This window comes from Diospyros lotus, chromosome 9 (genome assembly GCF_014633365.1).
Source record: "Diospyros lotus cultivar Yz01 chromosome 9, ASM1463336v1, whole genome shotgun sequence".
In the NCBI taxonomy this organism is placed as follows: Eukaryota; Viridiplantae; Streptophyta; class Magnoliopsida; order Ericales; family Ebenaceae; genus Diospyros; species Diospyros lotus.
The window spans coordinates 3,767,608-3,795,493 of NC_068346.1; the positions used below are offsets into that span (position 1 = coordinate 3,767,608).

The window sequence follows — 27,886 nt, forward strand, 5'->3', positions numbered from 1 at the left end:
TAAATATACAACCACATTATATCACTCAAATACTAGTATTTGAAAGAAAGCAAAACTCTAGAATTCTCGAGTTTGAGAATTTTGTTGAACTAAAAATTTCTCTCTTTGATTTGGGTTGATTTTCAGGATTCGGGAGAAAAAAAAATTTCTGAACTCTAAAATTCATGCGTTAAAGAGAACAAATCTCACTAGGAGTTTTGTGAGTTTGTATTTTTTTTTATATATTAAATTTTTAAACAATGTTATAAATTCATGATTTGTTAAAAATGAAATGAAATTGCATTTTTTTGTAATATTTATTATATATTTTTTTATTGTTCCATATTGATTGGGCAATATCTAATTATGCAAACTAACAATAGTAAATAGTCAGTAAATGATAAGTTTTGTAATGTCCAATGGCTGACAGAATGGCTCCCATCCCACATCCAAGATTCAATAAAATTCCTTTTAATTCTTGTAAATTAATTTTTAGGTGCTTTTATTTTGATTTTAAAAAAACCACAAAATAAGGTCAGGGAATTTAGAAGAATGACTAAAAATTAGGTGCTTTTATTTTGATCTTAATATGACTATTTATGTTTCTATCTTCAATGTTAGGTTGATCAACCAAAAGTTGTTGCAAGCTCTAAGATCACCAGTACTATTATTATAAAGAAGCAAAGATATAAATACATTTAAGAACAAAAAATTTTAAAATAAAAATTATAAATACAAAAAATTACATTAATTTACAAGAAAAATTATAAATAAAAATGATATACACTCGTAAAAGTAAACACTCAAACCTTGGTGTTTAGGTGTGCTTAACGCACATGAACCCTAGGGTTCAGGAGTGTTCGTCTTCTCCAATGTGTTGTCGTTTTCTTCGACATGATGTGCAGTCGTGTTTGTTGATCCGACGACAACTATGGTTGTGTGATGGACGTTTATTTTCTCTAACATTTTGCTTTCTTTTTCAATCAATTTTGCCTTCGTGATGGGCAGTCACATTAGGTGGAGGTCTATTCAAGTCGCCAACGGTCGCTATGGTGTCGACTCTCTAGACAATGCGTGTAAATCATGGATAAAAGCCTAACAAAAATTGGATTCAATTGCCCCATAAATAAAAGGATTAGCTTTATTTAGCCAAAACTTTAATTTTAAATTCAATAGACATAATTAAAATAGTTGGAGAGTAGACTTGAACCCTTTTTTTATAAAATTATTGTAATAAGTGGAGTTGAGTAGATTTATCTCAAGAATTTAGAATTATGTGATGTGGAGTTTATCTAACTCATAACACTTGGGGTTTGGCCCCATTCCATATCACTCATTAGCCAACATGTTTTATTTGGTTGATATAAAAAATCTTAAAATATTATAAAAAAAATTTAATAAATCAAATATTCTTTATAATAATTTAAATTTTGAACTTAATTATATTAAATATTTACTTAATTAGTTACTACTCATTAGAGTGTTATGCAATAGTCTCAGTGCTAACATTAAATTTGAACCCATGCATGCTTTGACACTTCTACCTACAGACTCACTTTAGTTATTCTATACTAATTCTCTATCGTGTGAGGCCCAGCCCAACCCACCATCATCCCTTTCATAAATAATAAATGATATGCCTGGTAAATGAAAACTCCATTGATCAGATCAACGAGGATATAAAAAAAAAAAAAAACTACCACCACCGTAGAGGTGTTGATGAAACTTCTTCTTAATCCATTAGCGGAGTTCAACAAATTGGCCATTTTTGCATATTGGGGCTTAAACTAAACCAAAACCATGTTCGGTTAAACAAAAAGATAAACAGAGAATAAGGTGAAACAACAAAACATACATGATGCCGCAGCGATCGAGTTGAAGTTGCACAAATTAACCTAGTGCTTGACAAAGCTTGCATAAAACAAATATTCCAGGTTCAAAACCAACTCCACAACAGCCCCCCCCCCCCCCCCCCCCCCAAAATAACATTTCTTCTCTATGATTAGCAGCTAATTATGTGTTCCGCAAACTAGCGTCTGAACTCAGTCTCTGATGCTGGTTTTACAAACGCAAAATTCTATTGTGGTGTTGGTGATAATTGCCTCAGTTTGGCTTGTAAGGTAACTCCAGCTTCATCTGCCATGTTCTTCTTCTTAGTTGCAATCTGCATTCAGGGTTCTAAATTAGTTACGAAATGAAAGCAGCAGAAAGAATATGGGATTAGGAAGGCTACGCCAAGAGTCTATCTGAAAAGCTGTTTCTAGCTTAACTCCAGAGTGTCATGATGCAAGAAGCAAAATAACTTGGCTCCCCCTTAATAAGAAGATTCATTTCTTCTGTTTGTGGCAAGAGGATTAAAAGAATCCTAATATCCATTTGCGCATACAGACTCTGTATTAGTCAAGGCCACAGAATGACTCACCAAGTGGGGGAGACAATGCCCAATAAAGAATTCTCCCTATAAAGCATTTCTACCAACATCCAAAAGCTAGATAGCTTGCATAAAAATTCTGTTTCATGATTCAGAACCCGTGTCTCCATCAAAGTTCCATTTGAGAAAACTAGACAGAGTGCTAGAGAAATCAATTCCCTCCATGAGCAATTGCCTCTGAATTTGAAGAACTGGCCGTACATGTCAGGTCCATGCCCATTAGAAATGTTGGACTTATGCCTCATAATCTTGTTCTAGTGAATGTAAAACGGGTACTCCATGTATTAGAAGAGTTCACCTAACATGTGTTATGCTCTGATCAAACACCACTTATCCTCATGAAATATATGACTATAAATTCCTAGTATTACTACCCGAGAGGTCCCATAATTCTCCGCATAAGAATGACAACCATTATCTAACAGAAATCATATAAAATCAGAGCACATAATATTCCACTTAACAGAACAGAGGTTTACCCTAAAAATAGTAATGCATTATTAAGTAAATGAAAAAAGAAAAAAAACACAATATGATTCAGTACACATTTGTGATTCAAAGCTAAGCTGTCAAGAAACTACAATAATACTGCATTCAGACAGGGATCCTCAAAGTGCCCAAGGGAAATGCATAGATGCTCAACCTGACTGATTTTATACAAGCAAAAAATGCGCAAGATAGTCATATCTACCAAAACAAACCCATAAGATTTGTAGACCCATACCTCAACAAGTTGATCATAGTTAGACTTCAGCAACTTGATTTTACGCTCACAATAATCTTTTCCTTCTGCCATTGTTTTCTGTTTCAAAGTCAATTTAGAAATTCAAATTAGTACAAAAACCAAATAAGGAGGAAAAAGGAGAAAAATATTAATAACTTTCACTGATGGGGGATGGCAATTGAGAGAACAGCACATTTGCTGCACCTTTCCAGTCTTCACAATGTGAAGTCAACATAACAAGCTGTGGAAAAGGGGAATCTTTTTATTTTTCTCTCTCTTTCTCTTGGAAAAATGGGGGATGACAATTGGAATTTCTTGATCACAACATTTTTGTGTTGGAAGGAGGTCATCAGAGCCAACATCTAGGGGAATGAATATTCATATTGATAAGCTGTCTAGGCAATGCATCAATTCTGAATGCCTCAGGTCTTGGGAAGAGCTCCAAAGAGTTCCCAGCCTTTTAAAGTACACCATTCACCATTCAAAAGAAAGTCTGACCAATAATCTCTCTTAAAGATAGAAGCTACCAGATCATCAGAAATCATCTAACACTTGTATTGCAATTGGCCAAAGCCAAACCCAATCACCACTTGCAATCATGTCCTATATGAGCTACAATAGGTCATCACTTGTTGATCTGATCAATGATTCATCACACCATTATGGAAAAGGGGAACACCAGTTTGGTGTCCCCAAATTTTTTGAAGCTCTGAAACAGTTTGTTGTGACAGTTTCATCCCTAAATAACTTACAAGTATACTCTTTTAGACACTCATAACAGGAGTAATTTTTATTTAGGTATAAAAATGTGTAATTGAATACATGTAAGTTATAACTTAATGACATCAATTTCGTAATTATCCTAACTCATCAATTCTTAGATGCATAGCAAGGGAGAACCAAGAAGGTCGGCCCAGACACCTAATATGGCGAACTTAGAATATGAGCAGTTCGCAGGCCTAATTGACATAGAGGATCTGAAAAACAATAAAAGTTATTATAGAATTTCACAAGAGGAACATATTGGTAACCATATAACTACATTTTCAAGAACAAATTGTCTCCTTTATATTATTATATGGCAGTGGGTTATTAGTATGACGTTTGTATGTTTATTAGGTTTAAGAGTCAATAATTTTCCAACTCGCTACATAAGAGCTATTGTTTGGATACCTTGACTTGACATAATGCAGATCAATTTTTGTTTCCAAATAAGTAAACGCTACTAGTTTCTATTTGAATCATATCCACATAGAAATAAAAATTATTGTAACATAAACATTCTTGTGGTCTTTCATTCCTTAACAAGTTGAGTTGAAAAGAGAGTTTGTGATTGTAGCTTTTCAGATTTCCTCGTCCCTTGCAATGATAAGCCTTTGTCTTCATTTCTCCTCCTCCTCCTCCTCTTACTCTTATTCTGGAGAACTTGCAAGAGTTCACAACCTTCAGAATGTGCTTAACAAATTAATCTTAAATCAACTCTAACCCCTCTTCTTGCCTATTTGTATTCATATCTATTATTGAAACCTTAAATTACTTTTTCTAAGCTCTTTCCACAAGAATACATCTCGGGGGGAAAATTAAAAAGGGGACGCCTCCTTTCTTGTCTAGGACCTTAATAGCTGCAATCCTGAAAATTCAACAAACTGCCACTTCTAGAAAACTGATTTTAGCTCTTTTTTATCTATAAAGACTAGAACCTAAATTTTATTTACACCCATATGATATGGACTACAGCTTGTCTACAACCGTGCATTTTACTTCAGGCTAGTGGTTTTCCATTTTTCCCCCCCGACCTCACTCATGGGTTTGTGGTGGTCAAAGAAACTGGAATAGAACAGCTATAAAACACAACAAAATATCAAACCTTAATCCCACTAGGCGGGGATAAATTATTCATTATTATTGTTTTTCTTGTCTTGGCAGTGTCTCGTAACAATCCATTCTGAAAGCATGAAAAACCTAACAAGACATTTATCCAACATAAATACACAATTGAGGATCATAAATAGCCGTCAAGGCACCCTCAATTGATGGAGACAAGCTTAAAACAGAAACGAAATCAAAAGAAAAGGACTAAAATAAGAAGCTGAAATACACATATTTCAGAGGTAGCATCGAGCAAGGTACCTCGATGAAGTATCCGGTGCCGACATCGACGAGGACCTTATCGGCATCGTCGAGGGTGCCGGGAACGTACAAGGAAGCGGTGAGGGGGACGAGCATCGGCTTGCCGTGAGGACGGAGGGAGAGGTTGTGGAGGGCGGAAGAGGCGATGTCGAGGCGGGCGGTGGCGGTTCGGATGTTGTTGAGGCTGTCCTGGAGCAGATTAACCTCCAGATCGGTTTGCTCTTTCAGAGCCTTGAGCTGCTCCACGCTCATCCTCTCCAACTCCACCGTTCCTTTCGACGCCATTCGCGAGCTCTCCTCCAAACGCAGAATCTCCCTTCCCTCTCGCCAGCGAATTCGATTACTCTATGATTGATCGGTGCGAACAGCGACCGAGAGAGAGAGAGCGCCGAGTAATTAATCAATCGGAAGAGAAGAAATTATGGAAAGAACAAATAGAGTATAGACTGGCTCGTTTGGTTTGTTCAGTTCATATCTATAATTAAAATTGCTACAATTACTCATATACACATCAGCAGGCCCCTATAGCTCAGTGGTAGAGCGTCAGTCTTGTAAACTGAAGGTCTGTAGTTCGATCCTGCATGGGGGCATTTTGCTAAATATGAAACATTTATATTGATAATTGTTTATGCCAATTTTCTATCTTAAAATATTATTTTAATTATGAATATAATATATATCTCAAGACTATAATCAAATTCGAAAACCCCATGAAATAATTACAAAATAAAAAAAAATTCAAGAATAACTCATGACATAATTTGAATCGAAACCCTAAACTTTTTTATTCGTCGCAAAAACAAAGTTGCATGTTAAAATATTGGGCTTCTTAATTTGTAGAGTTAATTGTGAAATTTTAGAATTGATCGAACATCTATTTGAATGATAATTTCACATACGAGTGTCTCAACTTATAAGATATTTGATAAATAATTTATGATGATAATATAAATAATATTAATCTTATTTATTTTTCAACCTAAAATTTAAAGCTCTCCTTATTCTAAAGATATTTTTACCAAGTGCTAAGGGTAGTGGCTGAACAAACATTTAGGACTTGTTTGATTGCAACCATGAAATTTACATAGAAAGAATATAAGTTTTAGGCAATTCAATTGCCTATAAAACTTATTTACATGAAAATTATGAAGTAGAAATGTTTGATTGAATTTTGTTTTCTACGTAATTTTCTCCCCAAACCCACCCCCGTCTTCTCCATGCCTTCTTCTATCTCTCTCTCTCTTTCCCCTGCCTCCCAAACCCAATTTTTCGCCCTGCCATTCTCCATTATCGCTATCGCTGGAGAATGGAGAGATCCAGCAGCACCAGACCATGCTGCCCTGTCTTCTCCCATCGCCACCATCGCTGGAGCAAGCATTGCCGCCATTACTGCCTTCTCCCATCGCTGGAGCAAGCATCGTCGCCATCGTTGCCTTCTCTCATCAAGACCTAGAAAATAAGAAAGCGCCAGAGGAAGGAGATAAGGTCGATGAGGCGTTCATCGACCGAATTTTTGATTACAAGGAGGTGCTGCCATGGAAGGACCAACTCATTTTCAAAGCTTTCGTGGTAAGCTATCCATCTCTTTCTCTCTCCCAAACCCAATTATTCTCCCTGCCTCCCCTCATAGCCACCAGAACCGGTTGCAGCGGCCATCGTTGCCATCTTCGTTGCCCATCGTCGATGGCCGATCTTCACTGGCCATGACTGCCATCGCCGACTGCCTTTCCCCTCATCCTCACGACCGCGCTTCCCCTTTTCTTCTCTTTCATGCTTCAGCTTTTCTTCTTTTTCATTTCCCTGAAATTTCTTTTCCCAACCCTCCCTTAAGAATTGATTTTCTAACAAAAGTGAGAATTGAAATTACTTAGAAAATATTGCTAATCAAACACCATCAAAACTAAAATTTACATAGAAATTGGCTATTTTTCATAAAAATATGACCAATCAAACATGCACTTAGTGCGCGAGAGAGAGAGAGAGAGAGAGAGTATTTTGATTGAAACACAAGCAATCAAATATGACTCAAATTGATTCAGGCATAAACTTATCTGGATGATTGGAGCAAAGCAAAACTTAGACAATAAGAGATTATTGGCAATAATAATGAGAATTTATAAAAGATTATAACTGAAGGTACAATAATCAATACTTTTGAAAATAGTTCTAATGAAAATAATGGAATTATAAATTCAAAGTGGATTAGATGACTTTGATTCATTTAAATCCCAAAAGAAACGTGAGCAAATTACTTGAATTATATAACTTAAGTTAAAGTCCATTATTTGTCTTATTAAAAATTAAGAATTAAATATATAATATATTATAATTTTAATTCACATTAGTATAAATGAAAAACCGAAACCGTCGAAAAACTAGAATTAAATCATCTATAGATGATTTGGCTTTGGTTCCACTTTTTATTGGTACCAAAACCGTTGGGACTTCCCTTTTATGGCGTTAATACAAATTTGAATTTTTTTTTTAAAAAAAAAAAGATTATTTAGTTCAGAAACACATTTCAAAATTTTGTTTCTTATGAATACCTTGCAGAAAACAAGCACTATTTTTCACAACCATAAGTGAGCCCAATAGCCCGAGCCCAATAGCCCAATAATAATAATATTTGGGCTGGTAACTCGAAGATTTTGGCCCAAAGCACCAAACTAGGTTGATTTGAACCCAATACCCCATTCGTCCATCCTTGTTGTACAAAAATAGAAATAAAATATAAATACGCTAAGAAATAAAAATAAAAAATAATATTTTTTATAAATATAATTTTAATATAAAAAATAATTATTTAATATAAAAATAAAACATAAATTTTATAAAAATATTTAAACAAAATTTATAAAAAATTAAAGTTATTTTTTCCATGGACAATGCACTTCTAAATTAAAAATGTGTTTATAATATTTTTTTAATATTATAAAATAACTCTAAAATATTTTTAAAATTATAAAAATAACTCAAAAATAATTTTTAGCATTTTAAAAATAAAAATACCAAAATTCCATGCATCATAGTCTCTGTTCCTACATCCCATTTTTGCATATATTCCCGCTATCCAATCAACTTATATAATGGTTTAAAATAATTTTAAAAATAAATTATCATTACTAAAACTATTTTATACTCCCAACTTCAGTTTCATGCAAGTCCGGCAGTACATATGTTATGGCAATGGCAATCACTTCCATTATGCAGACAGCTAATGAGCTCTAGCAAAACCAGTCGTCCAGTACAGAAGGGACTAGAAGAAATCCATTTATTGTTTTTTAAGGACCAAACCAAGTTGAAAAGTCCACCCATTTCTTGTCTTATAATGCCCTAACAAGATTCTGCCAGTAAACAAAATCTGTGTGTGGAAAATGAAGCACAATTAACACCCCCCCCCCCAAAAAAAAAGAAAAATCAACTATGGTAGAAAATGTTGCACTCCGACAGAATTGAGGCGATGTATCACCAATATATCCAGCTTTAATCTTACTACTAATGTCTCCAGTGATTTTGATCTTTGAGTTTGTCAAGTACTCGCAGTACAGTGTAGTGACAATTGACAAAGATCATGACCTGCAGAAGGAAGTAACTAAGAAGAAGAAGAAGATGAAGACGAGGATAACCCATGTATAAGAAAAAGTTATCGATGACTGGGGCAGGGTCATCGAAATGGGAGTGACCAGATGGGATGAATGGGTGTCTCCCCGTCCAGTTATATGAAAGAGGTTCCTGGGAAGAACACAGTCCAGTATGACATTTCTCAAGAGATGTTCGGAGAAATAGCAGAATGATCAGATGGGCAAATGCAGTTTCACATCTTCCAAGTAGAATTCTAATCCTCGCATTCTTCACTCTATTTCTCAAAGGGAAACATTGTTAGACAATGGAACTTAATTTCCACCTCAAATCATGGATCACAGGAAGTACTTGAGGCAACCTCAATTGAATAGCAAATTGAGCAAAAAGAAAATTAACATAATGGCATGAGATAGCTTCAAGAAGGTGACCACAACAAGTCAGTTGAGCTGAACAAGTCTTACCTCCAATATAGGAAACCTGTATGTAACCACCGCGATTTCAGAAGGCTATTTCCAGGCATATCCTAGATAGAACAGAGCAAAAATAAAGCAGTTGCAATTCATAACTATTGAGTTCTTCATAAAATGTAAACCAACGTTGAGCGAGGTAAAAGAAAAAAAATTGAAACCAACATTCCAGCATCCGCAAGAAGAAGATTTTACCTAAGCTTGGTAATTTATAGAACTCGTTCAATTAGTCACAGATGGCAGAACAAGAAACTGATAAAGTCAACTGATTATAAGAATCCCTGATGAAGCTTAACAGTAAGGAGCATGATTTTACTCACACTCTGATTAGTGCTTGCACTTGATAACAATGTCACAGGAATAACAGTTCATCTTTACCTTTAAGCCAAAGGCAATGGCATATAAGTGAAACATTTGAGCAGCTGAAGCAAAACTAGAGGAAGCAGATGGGTTTTTTTATTCACACATAGTCACCCAAAAACAATCCACTTACATACAAGGGAACACATTATTTTCACGCTGACAAATTTAAGAAATGCCTATGATAAATACCCATAAAAATTCAAGCATAGATCAGAGAAGAACCAGAGCAATTTCTGTTCATGTTGGCAGCCTCTTTGAGAGTGCTTGATCATTCGGACAGTGAAAGTGGAAGAGAGAACAAGAAACAATCGGCCAAAGCAGCGAAACCATCATCGAACCACAAAATCACCAATTATGGCCTCTGCCAAACACCCAGAACTTGCAGCAGCACACAAGTCCAATATCTATCATCATCACAAAGAACTGGTAGATGAACTCAAGAACAAAACCTGCAACACCAATTTCCATTGCCGGCATCTTAGTAGTTGTGACGACCAACTTAAAACACCGCCTTGCATAGACACAGCATGCTTCTACAGCAAAAAAATTGGATACTTCACCAATTCTTCAAACCCAACTCAGAAACATTTCCACAATCCACAAACTGAATTCAGAAGAAACCACCGCGGTTTCTACCAGGAACGGGGAGCAAATGTCCATGGAACTTTGGTTGACAAGTCCACAAGATGCCCTAGCTTCTAAAATAAACTGGATTTCATGGCTTGTCCCGAAAACCAGTGTGAATTTGCGTCAATTTCTGGACACTCCTTCCAAATTCAATCAGGAATGCACCATTATCTCCGACTCTCTCCTCCAACAAGACCCAAAACTTAAGAAACGAAGGCTAAAACCATGGTATGAGAATGCAATGAGACAAAGTGATGGAACCCTAATCAAATAGGTCATCAAATTGCACAAACCCTAATTCTTACCGCAGAGCACTCACTGAATCCTAAAACCCTAACCCTAGATCACTAATAATTTTTCTCATCTTCAGACACACAAAATAAACGACATACATATATATATATATAGATTGAGATACGGAAACAGAGCATGCAGTCGAAGAGAAGTTCAGCGGGGATCTTCTTCTCTCCGCCCCGAAGAAGCCGGGGGCGCGCCGGACAAGGAGGCCAGCAAATTCAGATGTCCCTGAGAAATTGGGAGGTAATTTCCAACCCTAGCCGCCGAGGCCTCGCCCATAGCTTGTTGATGGACGTACCTCCCGGAAATCGAGGACTGCGACGCCATGGCCGGGGTAGGGACCACCATTTCAGGAGGCGCCGCGGCGGCAAAGCTCCATACCTGGCCGAAGTCCGGCCGAGCAGGCAAGGCCCAGAATCCGCCGGCGGCGGCGGCGGAGACGACGTCGTCCTTGGCGGAGCCGGCGTCGACGGAATCGTCGTCGGAGCGGAGGCGTTTGCCGAGGATAAAGGGCGTAGGGGTGAGGAGGGGCTGCTGGGAGGGCTTGTGGTCGAGGGCAGCGGAGATGGAGGAGTTGGAGGAGTTGCGGACGGAGACGGAGACGGTAGAGAAGCTGGCGGGAGTGGTGCCTGTGCCGGTGGCGGCGATGATGGAGGGCTCGGCCTGGCGGAGGAGCCACTCGATGGTCTGGCCGTCGGACTTGTGGCCCAGCTCGCGGGTCAGCTGGAAAACCCTGGCGGCGCAGATGATGGGCATTCGGATTCGGCGGCCGCGTCCGTCTACCTTGCTGTGACGATCCTTGGAGGGAGGCTTCTTGACAGAGAGGGCGCCATTAGCCGGCGTCAGCTGTTGCTGGTGCTCCATGATTGCGCCGTTACTGACGCCGTTAGCGGCGGCTGCTCCTCCGTCAGAAGTTGACATGAGTATGATCAAGTCGTCGTTGTCGTCGTCTTCTTCTTCTTCTTCTTCTTCGTCTTCTTCTTCTGGTTCCCTTATTAGAGATAGAGAGAGAGATAGAGAGTATGAAATGGAAGTATTGAATTGAAGAGTGAGTAAGAAAGAAGAAGAATCAAAGGGCAGCGGAGAAGTGTTGTGTCTTAGAGCAGAGAGAGAGAAAGAGAGAGGGAGGGAGAGAGAGAGAGAGAGAAGGCTAATGATTGAGGGGCAGGAGCTGGTGGAGACAGGAGGAAGGCACATGGGTGGTGGGTTCCACCTCCTTCTACTCCTACTACTACTACTACTACTTACCATTCTACTTTCTACTCTCTCTCTCTCTCTCCTTCTCTTATTTTTTCCCAATATATTAAAACTTTAAATATTATATTTTCAAATACGAGGGAGGGAGGGAAGGAAGAAATGAAAAATAAAAATATGAAAAATATTAATTTTTAAAAATGTAATTTAATCAATCTAAGTGATAAAATCAAATCACTTTTGATATTAAAAGCCTTTTGACATTTTCGATGCAGAACGAACGGAGACGCAAAGGTTGGTTTCATATTGAAGCCCAAACCAACCTGGGAATTGGAATTGGGATTGAGATTTCAAAATGGATCGATCATCATGGATGGATTGATGGATGGATGACCTTGATCTTTGATGTGGTCGGTCCGTCCGGTCCGAACCCAGCTAGCTAGCCATGCATCCATGGTCCATGATCATGCATGCTATGCGCATGTTTCATTAAGGCCAAATATTGTTTATATACTTTTGATTTTTTTTTTTCACTTCACCACTTGAATTTTTTTGTTATCTTAATTACATTAATAGATTACACATTCTCAAGTTAATTATACACTTTAGTTAGAACGTGCAATACACGTGACCTAAAATGACCAAATTATCCTTCATGCGATAATCATCATTATTAATGATGATTAAAGGTGTAAAGGTCATTGTTGGGTTCTTTGTCTTCCATCTTTCTTGATTGACGACGATCTTTGTATTTTTTGTCATAACTATTAGCTTACATCTATCTCGTCGCCAGCCAACTAAAAATAGCTGTGGTGGATATGGTGATCACGTAAAAAGTAATTTAAACATTTTAGCATACATGTATTATATGCTCTAATTGAGATATGTAATTAATTTTAAAATACATAATTTAATAATATGATTAAAATAATAAAAAATTCAAATCATCACAAGAAAAAAATAATAAAAGAGAAAAGAAAAAAATATCAACTTCTTCCTTTAATGACTGCCGACGAGACAAATGCAGGTCGACGACTACAGTTGAAGGTGCAGAGGCCATCGTTGGTCTTTTTGCCTCTTTGTCTTCTATATTTCTGATCGATGACGATCTTTGTATCTTCTGTCATAATCATCAATTTGTATCTATCTCATTGTCGGTCACTGAAAAAAGAAGTTGTGGTAGAGATAATGATTATATAAAGGGTAATTTGAATATTTTAGTTATAATTAAGATATATGTAATTAATTTTAAAAAATATAATTTAATAATATAATTAAAATTATAAAAAAATCGAACCTTATGAAAGTAAACAGAGACAAATATGAATTCGTTGGCATAATTAGGGAAACGAGGAGAATGAGAAAGAGGCGGCAATGATGGATGGATGGGGGGATTGGTTTTGTTAGTTTGGGCTATCATCCGTCCATTAATTAGGATTTGTTGGGATGTCGCCATCAATGGACAATGGCTTCCCTCACATCACCCCTTCATTTCCATGCTTACTATTTACTACCACCACCAAACTTCTTGTAATTAAATTGTCTTCATTCCACATTTCACACATTTTCATTTGGTCTTAATAATTATCATTTATGAATATTCGGTAGGATCAAATATAATTATTTATTCTAAAAACAATAAAATCTACTCTCCCAATTTTCATTTTCTTTTATTAGGTTATTACATAAAAAAATGTCAATCTTTTTTTCTATATTTTTAATTTTAAAACTCTGCACCTAAAGGTAGCACAGACAGTCCGTCGCATAGAACTTGAATACTATGAGTTCGTGGATTTGATTTTGCCTCCATGCGAAAGTGTGTAATCACCTGTATCCATCTTAGGGATCAGGTTCTGGGTTTCAATTCGCGACGAATTCATCTATACATTTGAGGCATAGTCAAAATAGACCATAAGTTTTAAAAAGAGTGGACAAAGTAGGGCAAAAACTGTCTGTAATCGAGGATCTCTCGAGTTTCTTATGTTACCCAAAAAAAAATGTAAACCTCATTAGTTTGGTCATAACTATAGTCTTTTCATTGAATGTGAAAACAAAGAAGAATAATGGGGGCCATCCAGCGCATTTAGACATGATTTCCCTTTTTTACGTAAGGACTAACGGGATTAAGGGTGAGCATTTGATAGGTTAAATTACCAAACTGGCTAAATTACTCAAATTAAATAGACAAAATTTATATAAAAAATTAAACTAGATAAATCGAATAGATCCTCAAACCAAAAAAAAAAAAAAAAAAAAATCAATTAAAAAAAATAAAAAACTAAAATAACAAAATACAAAAATGATGTCATTTTTTACATTTCAATTTGTTTGATTATTTTAGTTTTTTTCAATTCGAAAATCAAACCAAATTGAAATAACCAAAACTACCAAACTTGAAAATCAAACTAAACTAACTTAGAGTTTGAACTAAACCGAACAAATAATTCCAATTGATTCAATTTAGTTATTTTGATTTAATCAAAATATTGCTCACCCTTAAATTGTAACAATCATGTCCGAAGATATTTACCACTTCAACTTACCATTTCAATAGCTAATAATAAAAATATAATGGTAGTAATGATAGTCTAAAATTGGAATTAAATATAAAATTAAATATTATCATCAATCAAATTAAGATATAATTTTAAAATTAAAAACAAAAAAAAAATATTTTTATATAATTAATTAACCCTTCTTTTATTTATCATCTATGATTGATGACACAACTCTAATATGAACTCGAATGACCAAAATGTATAGCGTGATGAATTAGGGATGATACCTTTTTAATATAAAATATTATTATTAAAAATAATCATAAAATATTATTATTTAATAATAAAAAATATTAGTTTAATATTTAACTAATATTAATTAATTTTTTAATATAAAATATTATTATTAAAAATAATTAGTCACATTTAAAAAAAAATAACAATGACCCTCATCATTTTTTAATTTTTTTTACAAAATATCTTATTCTAATTAATTTTTCAACTATTTTTAAATTAATTATTTTCACCTAATTTTTATCATAAAAGATCAAATGCGAAGATAATCAAATTTTACAGAGGGATGCAGAAGATAATCCAATGCTACGTGATGCTCTTCGAAGTAAACAAATGAGAATTTGTGAAAGAAAAACCCCTGAGTAACAATTTAAAGGAGAGAGCGGATCATCAAATTTATTTTGGCTAATATTTTGGTAATGGTGTTGTTTTGTTTTAATTTTTTTCTATTTTCATCATGTATTTTTAATTAAGTTAATGGAAATGTTATTATTTTTTATTATATTATTGTTGAGTTTTTGCATTAAGAATATTATCTTTAATTATTAAAATAATAATTTTTAATATACATAAATAAAGTTAGTTTATTTTATATTAACATGGTATTTATAATATATGTAAAATTTTTAATATATATTCAATATTATAGTCATTTTATAGATCTAAATAAAATATTTTCAGTAGTATATATATTTTTTATAATAATTTAATTTATATTTTTAATTATTAATAAAAATATATAAATATAATAAAAATAATAAAATATATAAATGGAATAATTTGTTTTGAAGTTATAGCAAGATGGGTAAACTTAAAAAAAAAAAAAACTAAAAAATTAATTTGGTGTTGATGATCAACACCAAATTTGGTAATTGAGCTTTGTGCTTAACACAAAATTGGTGTATTTTGACATCAAATTTGTGCCCGACGCCAATTTGGTGTTATGTCGGAGATACTCTTAAAATTGTATATAATTACATAGAATACCGTGACTTCTTTAGAGAACATATTTCTTAATATTTTTTACTAAGCGAGGTTTAGTTTAATTCTTAAAATCTATTAGTTAAATGGCATGGATGTTAAATGTAATTTAACATATAACTTTGTGAAATAACAAAAAATAAATAAATATGTTAAGAATTTTGAGTTTAAAATAAATGCATGTAACATTTTTTATGTTTGAGAAAATACATTAAATACCTTTATTGTTAGGGTTAGCAACGGGGTAGGACGGGATTGAGACCTGCATTCCGTGACCTCGACCCCCACTTTTTATTTTATAGTCTATTCTTCACGATTTTTCAACTTAGTTGTTATTCTAGTTTAACTATCATTTTGAGATGAGAATGTTAAATACTATTTTAACCTCGACCATGACTAAAAATAGTTAGGAAATATTTGAATCCGAACGTAACCCTAATCAATAGTTATTGACTTAGCTCGAGCTAGGGCAGGGCAAGTTCTTGCATGTTTGAGTTATTTTTGTTAATTCTGTGTGAAATATTTAAATATTTTATATTTATATTTGATATATATATAAAGATTAAAAATGTATATATAATATTTTTTATTTTTATAATTAAAACGAGAGAGCGGAGAAAAAAACAGTAAAATGATGATTTTGTTGGTTTAAAGGTAGGAGAAATAATTACAGCTTTCGAAATGTAAAACATAATAATTAATTCGTGCAGTTTAGATAAATGGAGCTGACGGTGTTGGGGTAACGATACGGTTGCGTGTCGCACGGACAGTAACAGGATGACGTAAGACGTGTAATGGCCGTTGGATCCCTCTCAGAAGATGACATCAGGGAGGCGACTCTTACATCGTCGGCTCCGATGCTCATTTCATTTAATTAATTAACTTAATAATTTCTGAACCCACACCGCTCCGTCCTCCAACTCCTCCCGGTTAGCAGCAGCGAAGACGCCTCCGCAAAACGCGCCTCTTCTTCTCCGATCGTTCGTTAGGGTTTAGGAGGCCGGATCTACGACGGAGCACCGCCGTGCGGAATGTGCAATTCAATTCAATTCAATCATGCGCTTTCGGAAAGGTAGGGTGATTTTGCGATCCAATTATTATTTACAGAGCGAATGACGGGACGCACTTTTGTTGTTTTCCGGTTGTGACATATAATGTGTCGTGATGATGATTTCGAGATTCGACCATTGATCTCATTATTATTGTTATTGTTATGTAGTGTTAGTGCGACATCGAATCAGATGTGAGATCGCTCCCCGAAATGGAGCTGCGGTGGCTGCTTTGCTTTGCTTCGCTTCGCTTCGTTTGGTGAATGCCTACAATACTATTCCTCGGACTTCTGTCAATGTTAGGCGGCCATTTGCGCCCCTGGCCATGACTCCCTCCTGACTGCGCCTCTGGCCCCATTCTACATGTAAGGTCTTCTTCTTACATTGCTTTCCATGAAGTAACGATTTCTTTTAATTATTTAGGGCGATTGCCATTTATTCTTATTATATATTATAAATAATTCACTTTCTATACTAATTTTATTTCAAAAATTATGTCTGTTTTAAAAATACTTCATATTCTCTTCTCTATTTCCCTCTCTATTTTATTTATTTATTAATAGATTTTAATTTTATTTATTTTACATTACATATAATTTTCACTATTATAAGAATTTATTATTTATTTTAAAATTTAATAATAATTAAATATATAAAATTATCAAATACACATATATATAAAATTAATAATTAAATATACAAAATAATCAAATACACACATACAAAAAATTAATAATTAAATACACAAAATAATCAAATACGCATGTACACAAACTCAATAATTAAATACATAATATCACTCATTTAATACACAAATAAATAAAAAATTCAAGAAAAATCACAAACCTCGTGAATCATTCTGCTCATTTTGGAGTCATCGTTGCTCGATCTAGAGTTGCTGCACTTGCACCTCTATTCTCTAGCCAATCCTTCTCTTCTACAGCCTTTCGACATTGATGGTCGTTGTGGATGGAATGGTGATGGATTTTGATCCCTCACAGTTGGTGATCCTTTTCAGGTTCATCATAAATTTGATGAATCAATTTGGCGATGACAAGGGCTATTAGAGTTCTAATTTTAGAATTGTTTCCTTAAATTTGACAATGCCAGAGGAAATAGCAAACTGGTGGAGTCAGCCTTAAGAGAGAATAATGTCAGAATGAAATGAAGATGAATGAAATCATTTTTGTTTTTTTTTTTTTTTTGTATCTCTTATTTTTTTTTCTAAGTTTGGTTTAAGAATTGATGAAAACTTAGTAAATTATGTCCATTTTAATTCCATTTATCTCCATTAATTACTAAATTATGTCCCAAAGCAAGCTTCAGTGTACAAAAGATTTTAAAAACTAGTTTTGATTTTGAAAAGTTTGGGAAAGACCATGGTTGTTGGGGGATATGATGACGGCGTCAATGGCAATCTATCCCATTTCATGCATGTATTGTATGGATAAGGCTTAACTAGACAACAAAAGTTGGTGAGGAAATAAGGGACACAAGGTCAAGCCACACAGTTATGCATTAATGTGATTTTGACACATCTTTTGTATAATATTTAATATTAATGGTCATAATATTGTCAGTGCGTTATATTATGACTATTTATATTGAGTGTCACATAAAATATTATTTTTTTTGAATATTAAATAAAATAATATAAATATTGTATTAAGCATTAATTTACCATATGAGATCAGTATATGGTGAGCAAAATTTGATTAAAATTAATTTTTTTGAGTATAATTAATTTATTTATTTTTTAAATAAAGTTTAGTTCATTTCAATTTTGATATGTAAAATAACTGATTCTTGATTTCATTTTAGCACTAATATTTTGATTTTAAATGAAATAAATTGAATTGAGTGAAAATATGATTATTTAAAAATATGTTACTGTGTTTTAGATTATTTACGAAATTGCTACTAAAATAAACCTAAGTTGATGTATATAACAATAATTGTATTTCTTAACATGTTCTGAATTTCTATTAATCTTTTTATTATTAGTTACTTTTAATGGAATTTTATTATCTTCTCATTTTGGTAACTAATTTTGATTATTTTGGTGATTTTTCAAAATGTTGGTTCGATGTTTTTAAGATAAATTCAATGCAATTACTAGATTGCATAGCAGCTAATCTAAAATTATTAGGAAGATAAATACTTTTTTTTAATAAAATTAAGGACTAATTTTTTAAGATAGTGTTTGTTAACCAAGATATAGATAAAAAAAATAAGATATAAAAAATATTTTAGATAAAAGTATTTTTTATTATATTTATTAAATTTATCTGAAAAAAATTAGATGATTTCTTATCTTGAAATTTTTTAAATAAATCTATCTTTCCCTTTTTAAGATAACTTATTTTAAACTTTATAGATAAGAAAAAATGATACATATGTCATTTTTAGTGTTTTTTTAAAAAATTTAAAAATAATTTAATAAAAAAATTAAAATATGTTTCAGTCTTAATTTGATCATTTTATGTATTAATTAAAAAATATTTTAATTTTATTTTAATATAATTTTATCTTATTTATTTTAACAAATATTAATTTAATATACGCAAGAAAAAGATGGACTTTTAATGAAATATGCTACATTTATGATTTGTCTGACCAAGTTGCAAATAATTATGTAGAAAAAATAAGAGCCAGATATAAGTGGCACGTGGACTTGTCAAGGAGGTGGTGGACCATCTCTCAGCAGATTGCAGACAGCAGCCAATGGATGGAGCTATTGGATGACTGATCAATGATCGTGTATGTATAAGAGGCCACCACATACATGTTGGCTACACCACCACGTACATATTGGCTGCAATTGGTAGGTGATCTTTTACTGTCGCAATAATAATTCCTATATTGTTTTCAGGTCAGATGCTATTTTTGCTTCTTTATTTCAGCAAGTTAACTATTTTACACAAACATTTGTATATTATGTTTTGGTCTGAACTGAAGCATAAAATTAGCGATTTAAAAGGAATTTGGTGAAAAAAAAAAAAGAAGATTGTTCCCATTTAATTTAAATTTTTTTAAAGTTAGGTTAGTTGCTGGATATTGACTTTTTATTTGATTAAATTAAATGTTAGACATAAGGTGCTTAACGAGAAAGAATAATCCTAATAGTAGGTAGTCAACAACTAATTTTGACTCAACTCTCAAGTAGGCTACTTATCCTTAATCCTATAATATACATGATTAATACGTGTGGGTAGTGGCCTTTTACCAGTCTCTTCTTAACTTCCACTTAGGTAGGAACTTTTACTTTATACGGGCCCACTTTGTTGTACAAAATTTTAGGTCAATAAATTATTACATATCTTAATATAGCTTCAAATCAAACCAAATATAACATATGTGACTCACTAATTCTTTAACTAAAGTATAATTATAAATATAGATAAAATAATTATTATTACAGATTTTATTTTGTTGTCGGTGTCGGACAACTTTTATATTGTCCAATTGGGTAAAACGAGGGAAGGAGAGATGGGACCCCCTATAAGTTACGTAATTATTTGATGTACATAACATAATATAACATAATAAGACGTTATTATTATTGTTTTAGAATATAATTTACAAAATATGATCATAAGAAAAAAATTAATATAAAATATAGGAAGAGGTCCGGTGGGATGGTATGAAATGTTTTCAGTTGGGATTTGATTTAAAAACTTTCTACAAATGGGGCATTAAGAAGGCATCCTCCCAGATTTAAGGAGGTGCGTGTGTTAATTCAGGAAACAGCAGCTTGTTGTTTTTGGAGAGGCATGCGCGTATCATGTCTAGTGTATCCCCTCTCATATTTCTTATTTTTGCCAATATCTGTCGTGACACAGTACAACAACTCCTCCCCATCGATAATAATTATCACAACCCCAAAAGGAGAGAGCCCATCATCAGACGAGACGATTAGAAAATATTATTTTGCTGGGTGTTATCCCTTTAATTTTTAATTTATAGTACCTCTAAATACATGCTTAAGAAGTGGCGTGGTGTCAAAATAAATAAATATAATATAACACAAAAAGATGTGATACGATTTAAAAGAGGATGTACTATATTTTAAAAGAGAAGAAATATTTGTACGTCTTGTGTACTTTAAAATTCATCTTTCATTTTGTTAATGTCGGGTATCCTCACTCCATAAGTTTTAAGGAAATCAAATGAAGTTCAGTTTATAAATGTTGAGTAGATTTAGAAGGCAGAGTATAATATTTATCGTTTATTAGTTTCTTGATCTCTTACATGAAAATAAAAATAAAAAAAATTCAAAATACGTAATTTATCCAATCTTATTTAATCATTAGATAGTAATTAGGGAAAGGTGCTTCCCATGAAGGAGGTGGGTATGTACCATTCAACGTGTTTGAGGACAGCTTGGACATATAAGAATGCCAATAAACAGTAGATCTCTACTTTGATAATGATAATTGATCATGCATGTCTCTTTCCATCCCCACTACCATCCAATAGTACCATTTGTTGCATCCTAAATGGCAAGAGAAAGTCATGCCCCCAGGATTGTGATATTCTTTTCCCTAAGATTGATTGAAACTTAATGGTTTACAAACTTAATGATGGGACATTTTCTGTGTTATCTTATTAAACCCCCTTATCATCAAATATCATACCCTCTAACATTGTTGTATTATGTTATAATTATATAGCCTTAAGACAAAATCATATCTTTCCGGCCCCATACTATGGACCCAAATCGACTTGGGTTTCCCCAACATTACTCCTTGACCTTTGGTCAACGATTCAGATCAAAATATATAACGGGTTCAAGTTCAATTATATTTCTTTAAACATGAAAGCATGACATAACATCTTTTTATTAAAAAAACTCAGTTCAAACACGACAGTGCCCAAGCACCCTAATTTGGGTTTTTTCTTTTGTTTTGAAAAATCAGAGACAGGAAAACCATGCCGAGAGGAGGAACACATTAGAAAAAGAGAAACTCTTGGACTTTTTTGCATTTTCATGAAATTATTTAAAGATAATTCTCCTTAGAATTTAAAATAAAAGAAGACCCATGTGGAAAGAAAAAACACATATTTGATTAATATGATGATTTTACTCCTTTTCACATCCAAAACTGATTAACGTATTAAACAAGAAAAAGGAGACAGCACGAGGGGTTAAAAGAAAGCAGCAGAAATTAGTTGTGCACAAATAGATATTGGAATGAAAGCAGCTTCCACATGATGTCGTGTCTGTGATACCGTGAAGACAATCAACCCAACTCATTGACACGCATAAATGGACGGTGCTGGCAACCGGGTGATGCCCAATTAATTAGGGCAAAGAAAAGGTATGCGACGTACAAATTTTAACACTCAATAAATGAGGAAAACAGAAACAACAAAAATGCTGGCAAATAAGAGCCACATGAACTTGTCAACTTATCAAACACAACCAGCTGGAGCCCATTCATCAGTTTTTGGATTTATTATGATATTGACATGGACTTGAGAAAAAGGGCATGATTTTCACCAAGGATAAGGACCATCTACAGTCTGCTACTTGATCAATTGAGAATTCAATGACGGTGGCAGCAGCGGCATCGGGAGGAGCCAGCAGTAAAAAGGGCAAAGAGGCTTCCCAGCCACTGCATATAAATAGAATGACTAGTAAAGCTATAAATAAAATGACTGGCTGGGTAAAATTTATGCAGCGGACCTTACATGTTAGAGATAAAAGGCTTTGAGATGTTGTTGCTATACTTTCTTGAGTAAATAAATACCAAGTTTTGATAACACTATCTTGAGGAAATGCTATGTAGACCGTGATTTGTTTCATCAACTGGAGAAATCAGCATTCGCTTGGAAGAACATCGAAGAAATGGTAGACCTCTTCTTCGTCGATTACTCCAACCTCTGTCGAACAAACAGCACAACACACTGGCTTGAATGTTTCACCATCTCCAGGAGCTGCCTCATTGTGACTAGATCCTCTCCCTTTCATGCCTCTTTTTCGTTTTAGGTTCCTTACCCCTGATGCTTCACTTTTGATCTTGCAGTTGGTGACAAAAACTGCTCTGTACCGGGTTAAATATTTTTCATGCCTACAAGATCCGCAGGATGAGTTGGAAACAAGACAGAAGTACGGTCTCAAGAAGAACTGTAGATGACAGCAATACAGTTTATGCAGTCTAAAAAACTGTACAGAAACTGGAGGTCTATTAATAATCACACAATCAACAATCATTTTTGGGTCACTCAAATAAAAATATATATATATATATATATAAAAAAAAGCAAGCAAATTCCAACATTGACCTTGATCCAAAAGTTCTTAAAAAGTCTTCAGCAGGGAGAGAAAGTTTACAGGGCCTATTTTTAATGGACCTTTAGACATATACCATCCAAACTATGACAGGTGCAGCAGAATTCCAGCAAAATGTTACACAGAGCGGGGGCCATTATCTATAGGGTTAAATTTCTCCCTTGGAAATGTCGAATTATTATTTATGATTAAAAAAGCCTTTAGCGGAAGCGCTGAGCAACGATTTGATAAATACAAAGTTGGTCGGTGGGATTGCCAGATTGAAGAAGACACTTTTATCCTTGGTCCTTGAAGTCCATATAAAAAAATGGATGGTAAAAAAAAAAAATCCAAAACAAAGCCCAAAAATCAGGTGATGGGATTTAAAAGGGGGAAAGAAAAAGTTATTTTCAAGGAAAAGTGTGCAGCAAAAGAGCTCGGACTGTAGAAGGAATGGCTAACCAATGTCGGTTGAAATGGCTACTGCTATTTGAGATACTAATCTTTAGTGCCTATTTATATGAATAAAGGAGATGTTCGAAGTAGTAGAAAATATAAAGGAATTAAGCTAATAAGCACCCTATGGGTTTTTTATATATATAATTTTATTTCTTTGTTATAACATATGAGTTAAATTTTGATTGAAAATTTGATATAAACTTGAATAAATATATTTTTTAAATTTAAATTAAACGGGTATGGGTATCCGATGGATATCTATTACTAGGAATGTAAATGGGGCCCCATTTAACCTCATTTAAAATCCCCCCAACTAAAACAAGTATGAAAATTCATAATTGGGGGATCTAGGCATAAGGCTTATTTGAGTATTTATTAAAACAAGTATGTAAATGAGGTTAGTTGGGGGGAACCCATTTACATCCCTACCCATTACCAGACGGATATGGGGATGGAGGACTAGATGTATTATCTAGCAGGTATAGATACGGATATTGGTATTAGGAAGGGGGTCTGGATACAAGTAAGGGCGAAGGTGTATCCAATCCATTGCCATCCCTAAAATATCTCCATACAAATATAATCAGAGAAACACAGCTCAGTCATCTCACACATGCCATATCTAAATCACCAAAAAATACACACAAGTTATGGTGTGAAGACCCAGTGGCATACCTTTGGCACTCCAGACATAGAGTGGTAAAGCATGCCGGGCAGCTAAGCACAGCATCAGAAGAACGACATTTCCTTTGTTTTTGAACCCATATTTCATCTTTGTCATCGAGATCAGGATCATAAAACTCTGGTTTGATGGAGTAGTCTATTTCATCATCATCAGAAACTGCAGAATGCATCAAACACGATACAATAGAGCTTTGAACTTGAAAATAGTCTAGAATTAAGATATCATACTCTTTTATAATATAATAGAGGGTGAGCCTTGGTATCAATGGTAAGATTGCTCTCTGTGACTAGAATGTCCTGGGGTTCAAGTTGTGAAAGGGCCCATTTATATTAGTTAGAAGATTTAAGAGTCTAATTTCAGTAAAAGGGCTCAATGCGTGTCCCATAGCCTCGCTCTTATCATATTCAGTGAACCCAGTTATACGAGGAAGAATGGAAGAATATATGCAAGATTGGATAGATTGAAGGGAAATTTATGTCTTTTTAGATTAGGGAAGAGAAAGAGGAGAATAATTTCATACTTAGAACAGCTTTACAAGAGTATACAAATGTATGCATCTATGACTAAACAAATGAAATTGGAAAAAATGTACATATATATGGGAAACTTACTTGTCTTCTGAGAATCAGTAGGGGACTCTGCCCTCTCTCGTTTGTCTTCCTCTGATTGCATATATGGCTGATGCCTCTGTTGCTCACTTGTGTTTCCCTTTTCTGGATGTTCAATCACTGAGTTGCAATAAAAGGTTCATGCAAAAAGCCAAAAGGCTAAACATGTAACTTGGTCTGCTCTTGAACAGATAAAATCATCAAGAGAAAACAAGCCCCCCAAAAGGAAGACAAGGAAGAAATACTAACAAGCTCCTGGCTCAATCATTTTAGAGTCAGCTGCAGGGATCTACTTCCTCAATTGGTTCGGTATGAAGCCCTACAAGCATTTAAGTTTAAGGCTTCATCTGCATTCTTATCACCTGAACCCTTATTAGCCTCATTGGCTTCATCTGTTTTACTGCCCTCCAAAAGAATCATATGTCTTCTCACACGTACATTAATCACCATCTGAAGTTACTTCCTGCTTTTTTATCTTCAATTGGTGGCACCAATAATTTCTGCCTAATGGATTTCTTATTTTAACTTCAGCCTAACACTATTTGTAACTATGTCTAAGTTTAGTAATCCCCTTGACACTTCCAGTATTGAAGATATTCTTCCTATTCATTGTCAGTCCCAAGACTAGATAAAAGAGCATTGCGTTAGGTCACCAATATCATGAATTCTAGACTTTGCGAAGTTCAAATTTATTAACTGATCCTGCCTAGTGGAATTAAGGCTTGGGATTATTGTTGTTGTAGCAGCATTCATAAGTCTCAAAAATTTTCATCCAATTTACTCTCATTGTCCAATTTTTTTTTACCAACCTACTAAAACATTCAGTCACAGCACTGTCCCTTCAATTTAATAGGAAGTTGACCATGGAACACTTTTCATGCAATTCTCCAATTGCATTCCTTATCAATCTCTACATCTTTCCAAGTTATTAACCCCATTCCAAAATTGATCACAGGCTAGATGATGAGAAGTGGGAATTATCTATTGTTAAATTTTAAGTTATGATATTAGGATTTAGGATCTATTTAAATTTTATATTTCCTTTTGAAAATATTTAATTATATTTTATCTTTTATTTTAGAAAGATTTATTTGGAGTTTTGAATTATCTTTTATTTTCAGCTTAAGACATACCCATGAGCAGAAATGGAGCTTCATGATTTTGAATAAAATAAATTCCTCCCCCCCCCCCCCCCCCCCCCCCCCCGTGGGATTGCACACGCACTCATGCATAAGAAACATAGCATTTATGATTCATTGGTCAAATAAAATCTACTTTCATTCTATATGAATCACTAACGTTAGATTGCTAACATGGTTCTAGCTAAAACATTTGAATTGCGGAACTCAATATTCATTTATGTACTGGTGTAAAGAACATTATACTGTATTCAGAAGTCAGAACTTGGAGTTGTGGAGGAAAAGAAGTTGGAATGAAATTAGAAAAGATAGGAAATAAAACAAAAGTTAATTTTACATATTTGGGTAAAAAGAGGCAGAAGCTAATGAATGGACATGTTCATCTTCTAAACATAGGATTAGATTAGAATCTGATGATTGGGAAAAAAGAGAAAGATCAACTTTCCCTTGTTCCATGTCAGTACACTTGAGCAGACCTTTCTTCCAGTATTATTGTCTCTCCCACACACACAAAATACAACCATATTTGAATGAAACAACTAACAAGCATCCATATAAAAAGCATTGCAACTAGGTGTCATGACCCCAAGGATCCCCAAGGATAGATTAGTAATAGGCTGTTGTAGTGTATTTCTCTTTTGGTTGTACCGTTGGCTGCTATAGTGTTGTACCTTCAGTTTACAGCCTATAAATAGGCTAAGGTAGTTAGAGAACGTATGTTTTTGAATGATAATTGAATTTCAGATTTTCCCTCTCATCAATTCTCTCTCAAATTCCCTCTGATTTCTCTCTAATATCTCCCTTTCTCTGTTCTGTCTGCAACTCTCCCACATTTCTATCTATTATCTCCCTCCAATCCTTTCAGTTCTTGGTCCTAATTCCCACGGATTCTTCCAATTTCCCATCCAAACCCTAGGTACATGACACTAGGCTTCTCCAGAAAGTGTGGTTATGTTGACTTATAGAAGCAGAATTCCGCCCCTATTCTCTACCGTCTAGGTGTGAATAGTAGTTTAAATAACAAAGTAAGTAGGCACACTGGATGCAACTCGGTTAGGTTCTCATGAGATTGACGCTGGAAATTCGGCAAATAATTAGCCCTAAAAATATTACAGCATCGAGTCTGCTGAATTCCTTCCGAACAGATTGTCACTGGATTTCACAATATTTAATATAATCTCTCATTCAACTAAAATATATAACAATGAATACAACCATTCGTTCGGACTCGAAAACCTAAACCTCAATTGCAGATTTTCAGAGAAATTCACGTTCAGATTACATAAGAGACGAGCCCCAAAAGGAAAAGAGAAAAGGGCGAAACTTGTATTGTCTGTTAATGGAGGGAAGCAGAGGGAAAGCACGTACTTGTTTGGTGGGAATCAGCCATGGGGATATCTTTTTCGCCTTCCATGCTCTCTCTCTCTCTCTCTCTCTCCGTTCAAAGGATTGCAATGAAGAAGGCGGGCGAATGAGAGGACAAGAGAGTCGAAGTGGGCTTCATACAATCAAAGGGCCTTTCCTTTGGACTAGAGCCCAATCCTCATGATAATCCCATCCCATATGCAACAAAGGTTGATCTGACGATGGCCTGCATGCATCTACATGTCCCTCAAATTGGCTAAAGGCATATTGAAGTCCCTCAACTTTGCATGTTCAGCCACTTGTGTCCCTCAACTTAAAAAACAACCTATTAGATCCATCATCTTTTAATTTGGGACTAAATAGACACCTTAAATTTTGTGTGACACACACGCTTCATTTTTTTCTAAAATTAATAAAATATTATCAAATGAGATATAATGAAAATCAATAGGATCTTGCCACGTGTCAGCGCCTTGCAGCTGCCGTCGCCGACGCTCCATCACCGTTCGCCGCCTTCATCGTCGTTCTCATCTGCTGCGCCTTTCTTCTTCTTCTTCTTCTTCTACACATTTACAACAATTGCGTGGCGACAGACTGTTGGAATACAGGAGAGGAATGCTGATCGCTCATATGTCAATAATTTGCTTTTTTCGATTGCAGAGGCTGTTGGAATTTCAACTGAACCTTCAACATTGAAGAAAGAATTTGAAGAATTCAAGAGAGAGGCAGAAAATGCAAAA

At 34.4% G+C, this 27,886-nt stretch overlaps 3 protein-coding genes, 1 long non-coding RNA gene and 1 other non-coding gene across 6 annotated transcripts; 2 read left to right on the forward strand and 3 right to left on the reverse strand.

The window, feature by feature from the left end:
- Positions 1–1,693: 1,693 nt before the first annotated feature.
- LOC127809569 (prefoldin subunit 5) lies at positions 1,694–5,684 on the reverse strand. The gene is made up of 3 exons (XM_052348446.1): positions 5,265–5,684; positions 3,135–3,212; positions 1,694–2,143 (listed from the first exon to the last, which is right to left on the reverse strand). Exons 1-3 carry the CDS (start codon positions 5,547–5,549, stop codon positions 2,057–2,059), a joined length of 450 nt encoding a protein of 149 aa, XP_052204406.1. The 5' UTR covers positions 5,550–5,684; the 3' UTR covers positions 1,694–2,056.
- Positions 5,685–5,782: 98 nt separating this feature from the next.
- On the forward strand, positions 5,783–5,854 carry TRNAT-UGU (transfer RNA threonine (anticodon UGU)). Its single transcript has one exon. It is a non-coding gene; the product is annotated as a tRNA-Thr (tRNA).
- Positions 5,855–9,747: 3,893 nt separating this feature from the next.
- LOC127809568 (transcription factor TCP7) lies at positions 9,748–11,772 on the reverse strand. The gene has a single exon (XM_052348445.1). The coding sequence runs from the start codon at positions 11,519–11,521 to the stop codon at positions 10,751–10,753; it is 771 nt and encodes a 256-aa protein (XP_052204405.1). The 5' UTR covers positions 11,522–11,772; the 3' UTR covers positions 9,748–10,750.
- Positions 11,773–16,471: 4,699 nt separating this feature from the next.
- LOC127810608 (uncharacterized) lies at positions 16,472–19,569 on the forward strand. The gene is made up of 3 exons (XR_008025503.1): positions 16,472–16,639; positions 16,787–16,981; positions 19,256–19,569. It is a non-coding gene; the product is annotated as an uncharacterized LOC127810608 (long non-coding RNA).
- A 2,681-nt stretch (positions 19,570–22,250) lies between these two features.
- Positions 22,251–27,491, reverse strand: LOC127810488 (uncharacterized). Of its 2 annotated transcripts, none has more exons than XM_052350003.1 (4): positions 27,150–27,491; positions 24,646–24,747; positions 24,025–24,190; positions 22,251–22,690 (listed from the first exon to the last, which is right to left on the reverse strand). In XM_052350003.1, the coding sequence occupies exons 1-4, from the start codon at positions 27,193–27,195 to the stop codon at positions 22,438–22,440; spliced, it is 567 nt and encodes a 188-aa protein (XP_052205963.1). In that variant the 5' UTR covers positions 27,196–27,491; the 3' UTR covers positions 22,251–22,437. The 2 variants fall into 2 exon arrangements, with proteins under 2 accessions (XP_052205963.1, XP_052205962.1); XM_052350002.1 differs by having other exon boundaries at positions 24,646–24,762.
- Positions 27,492–27,886: the final 395 nt, after the last annotated feature.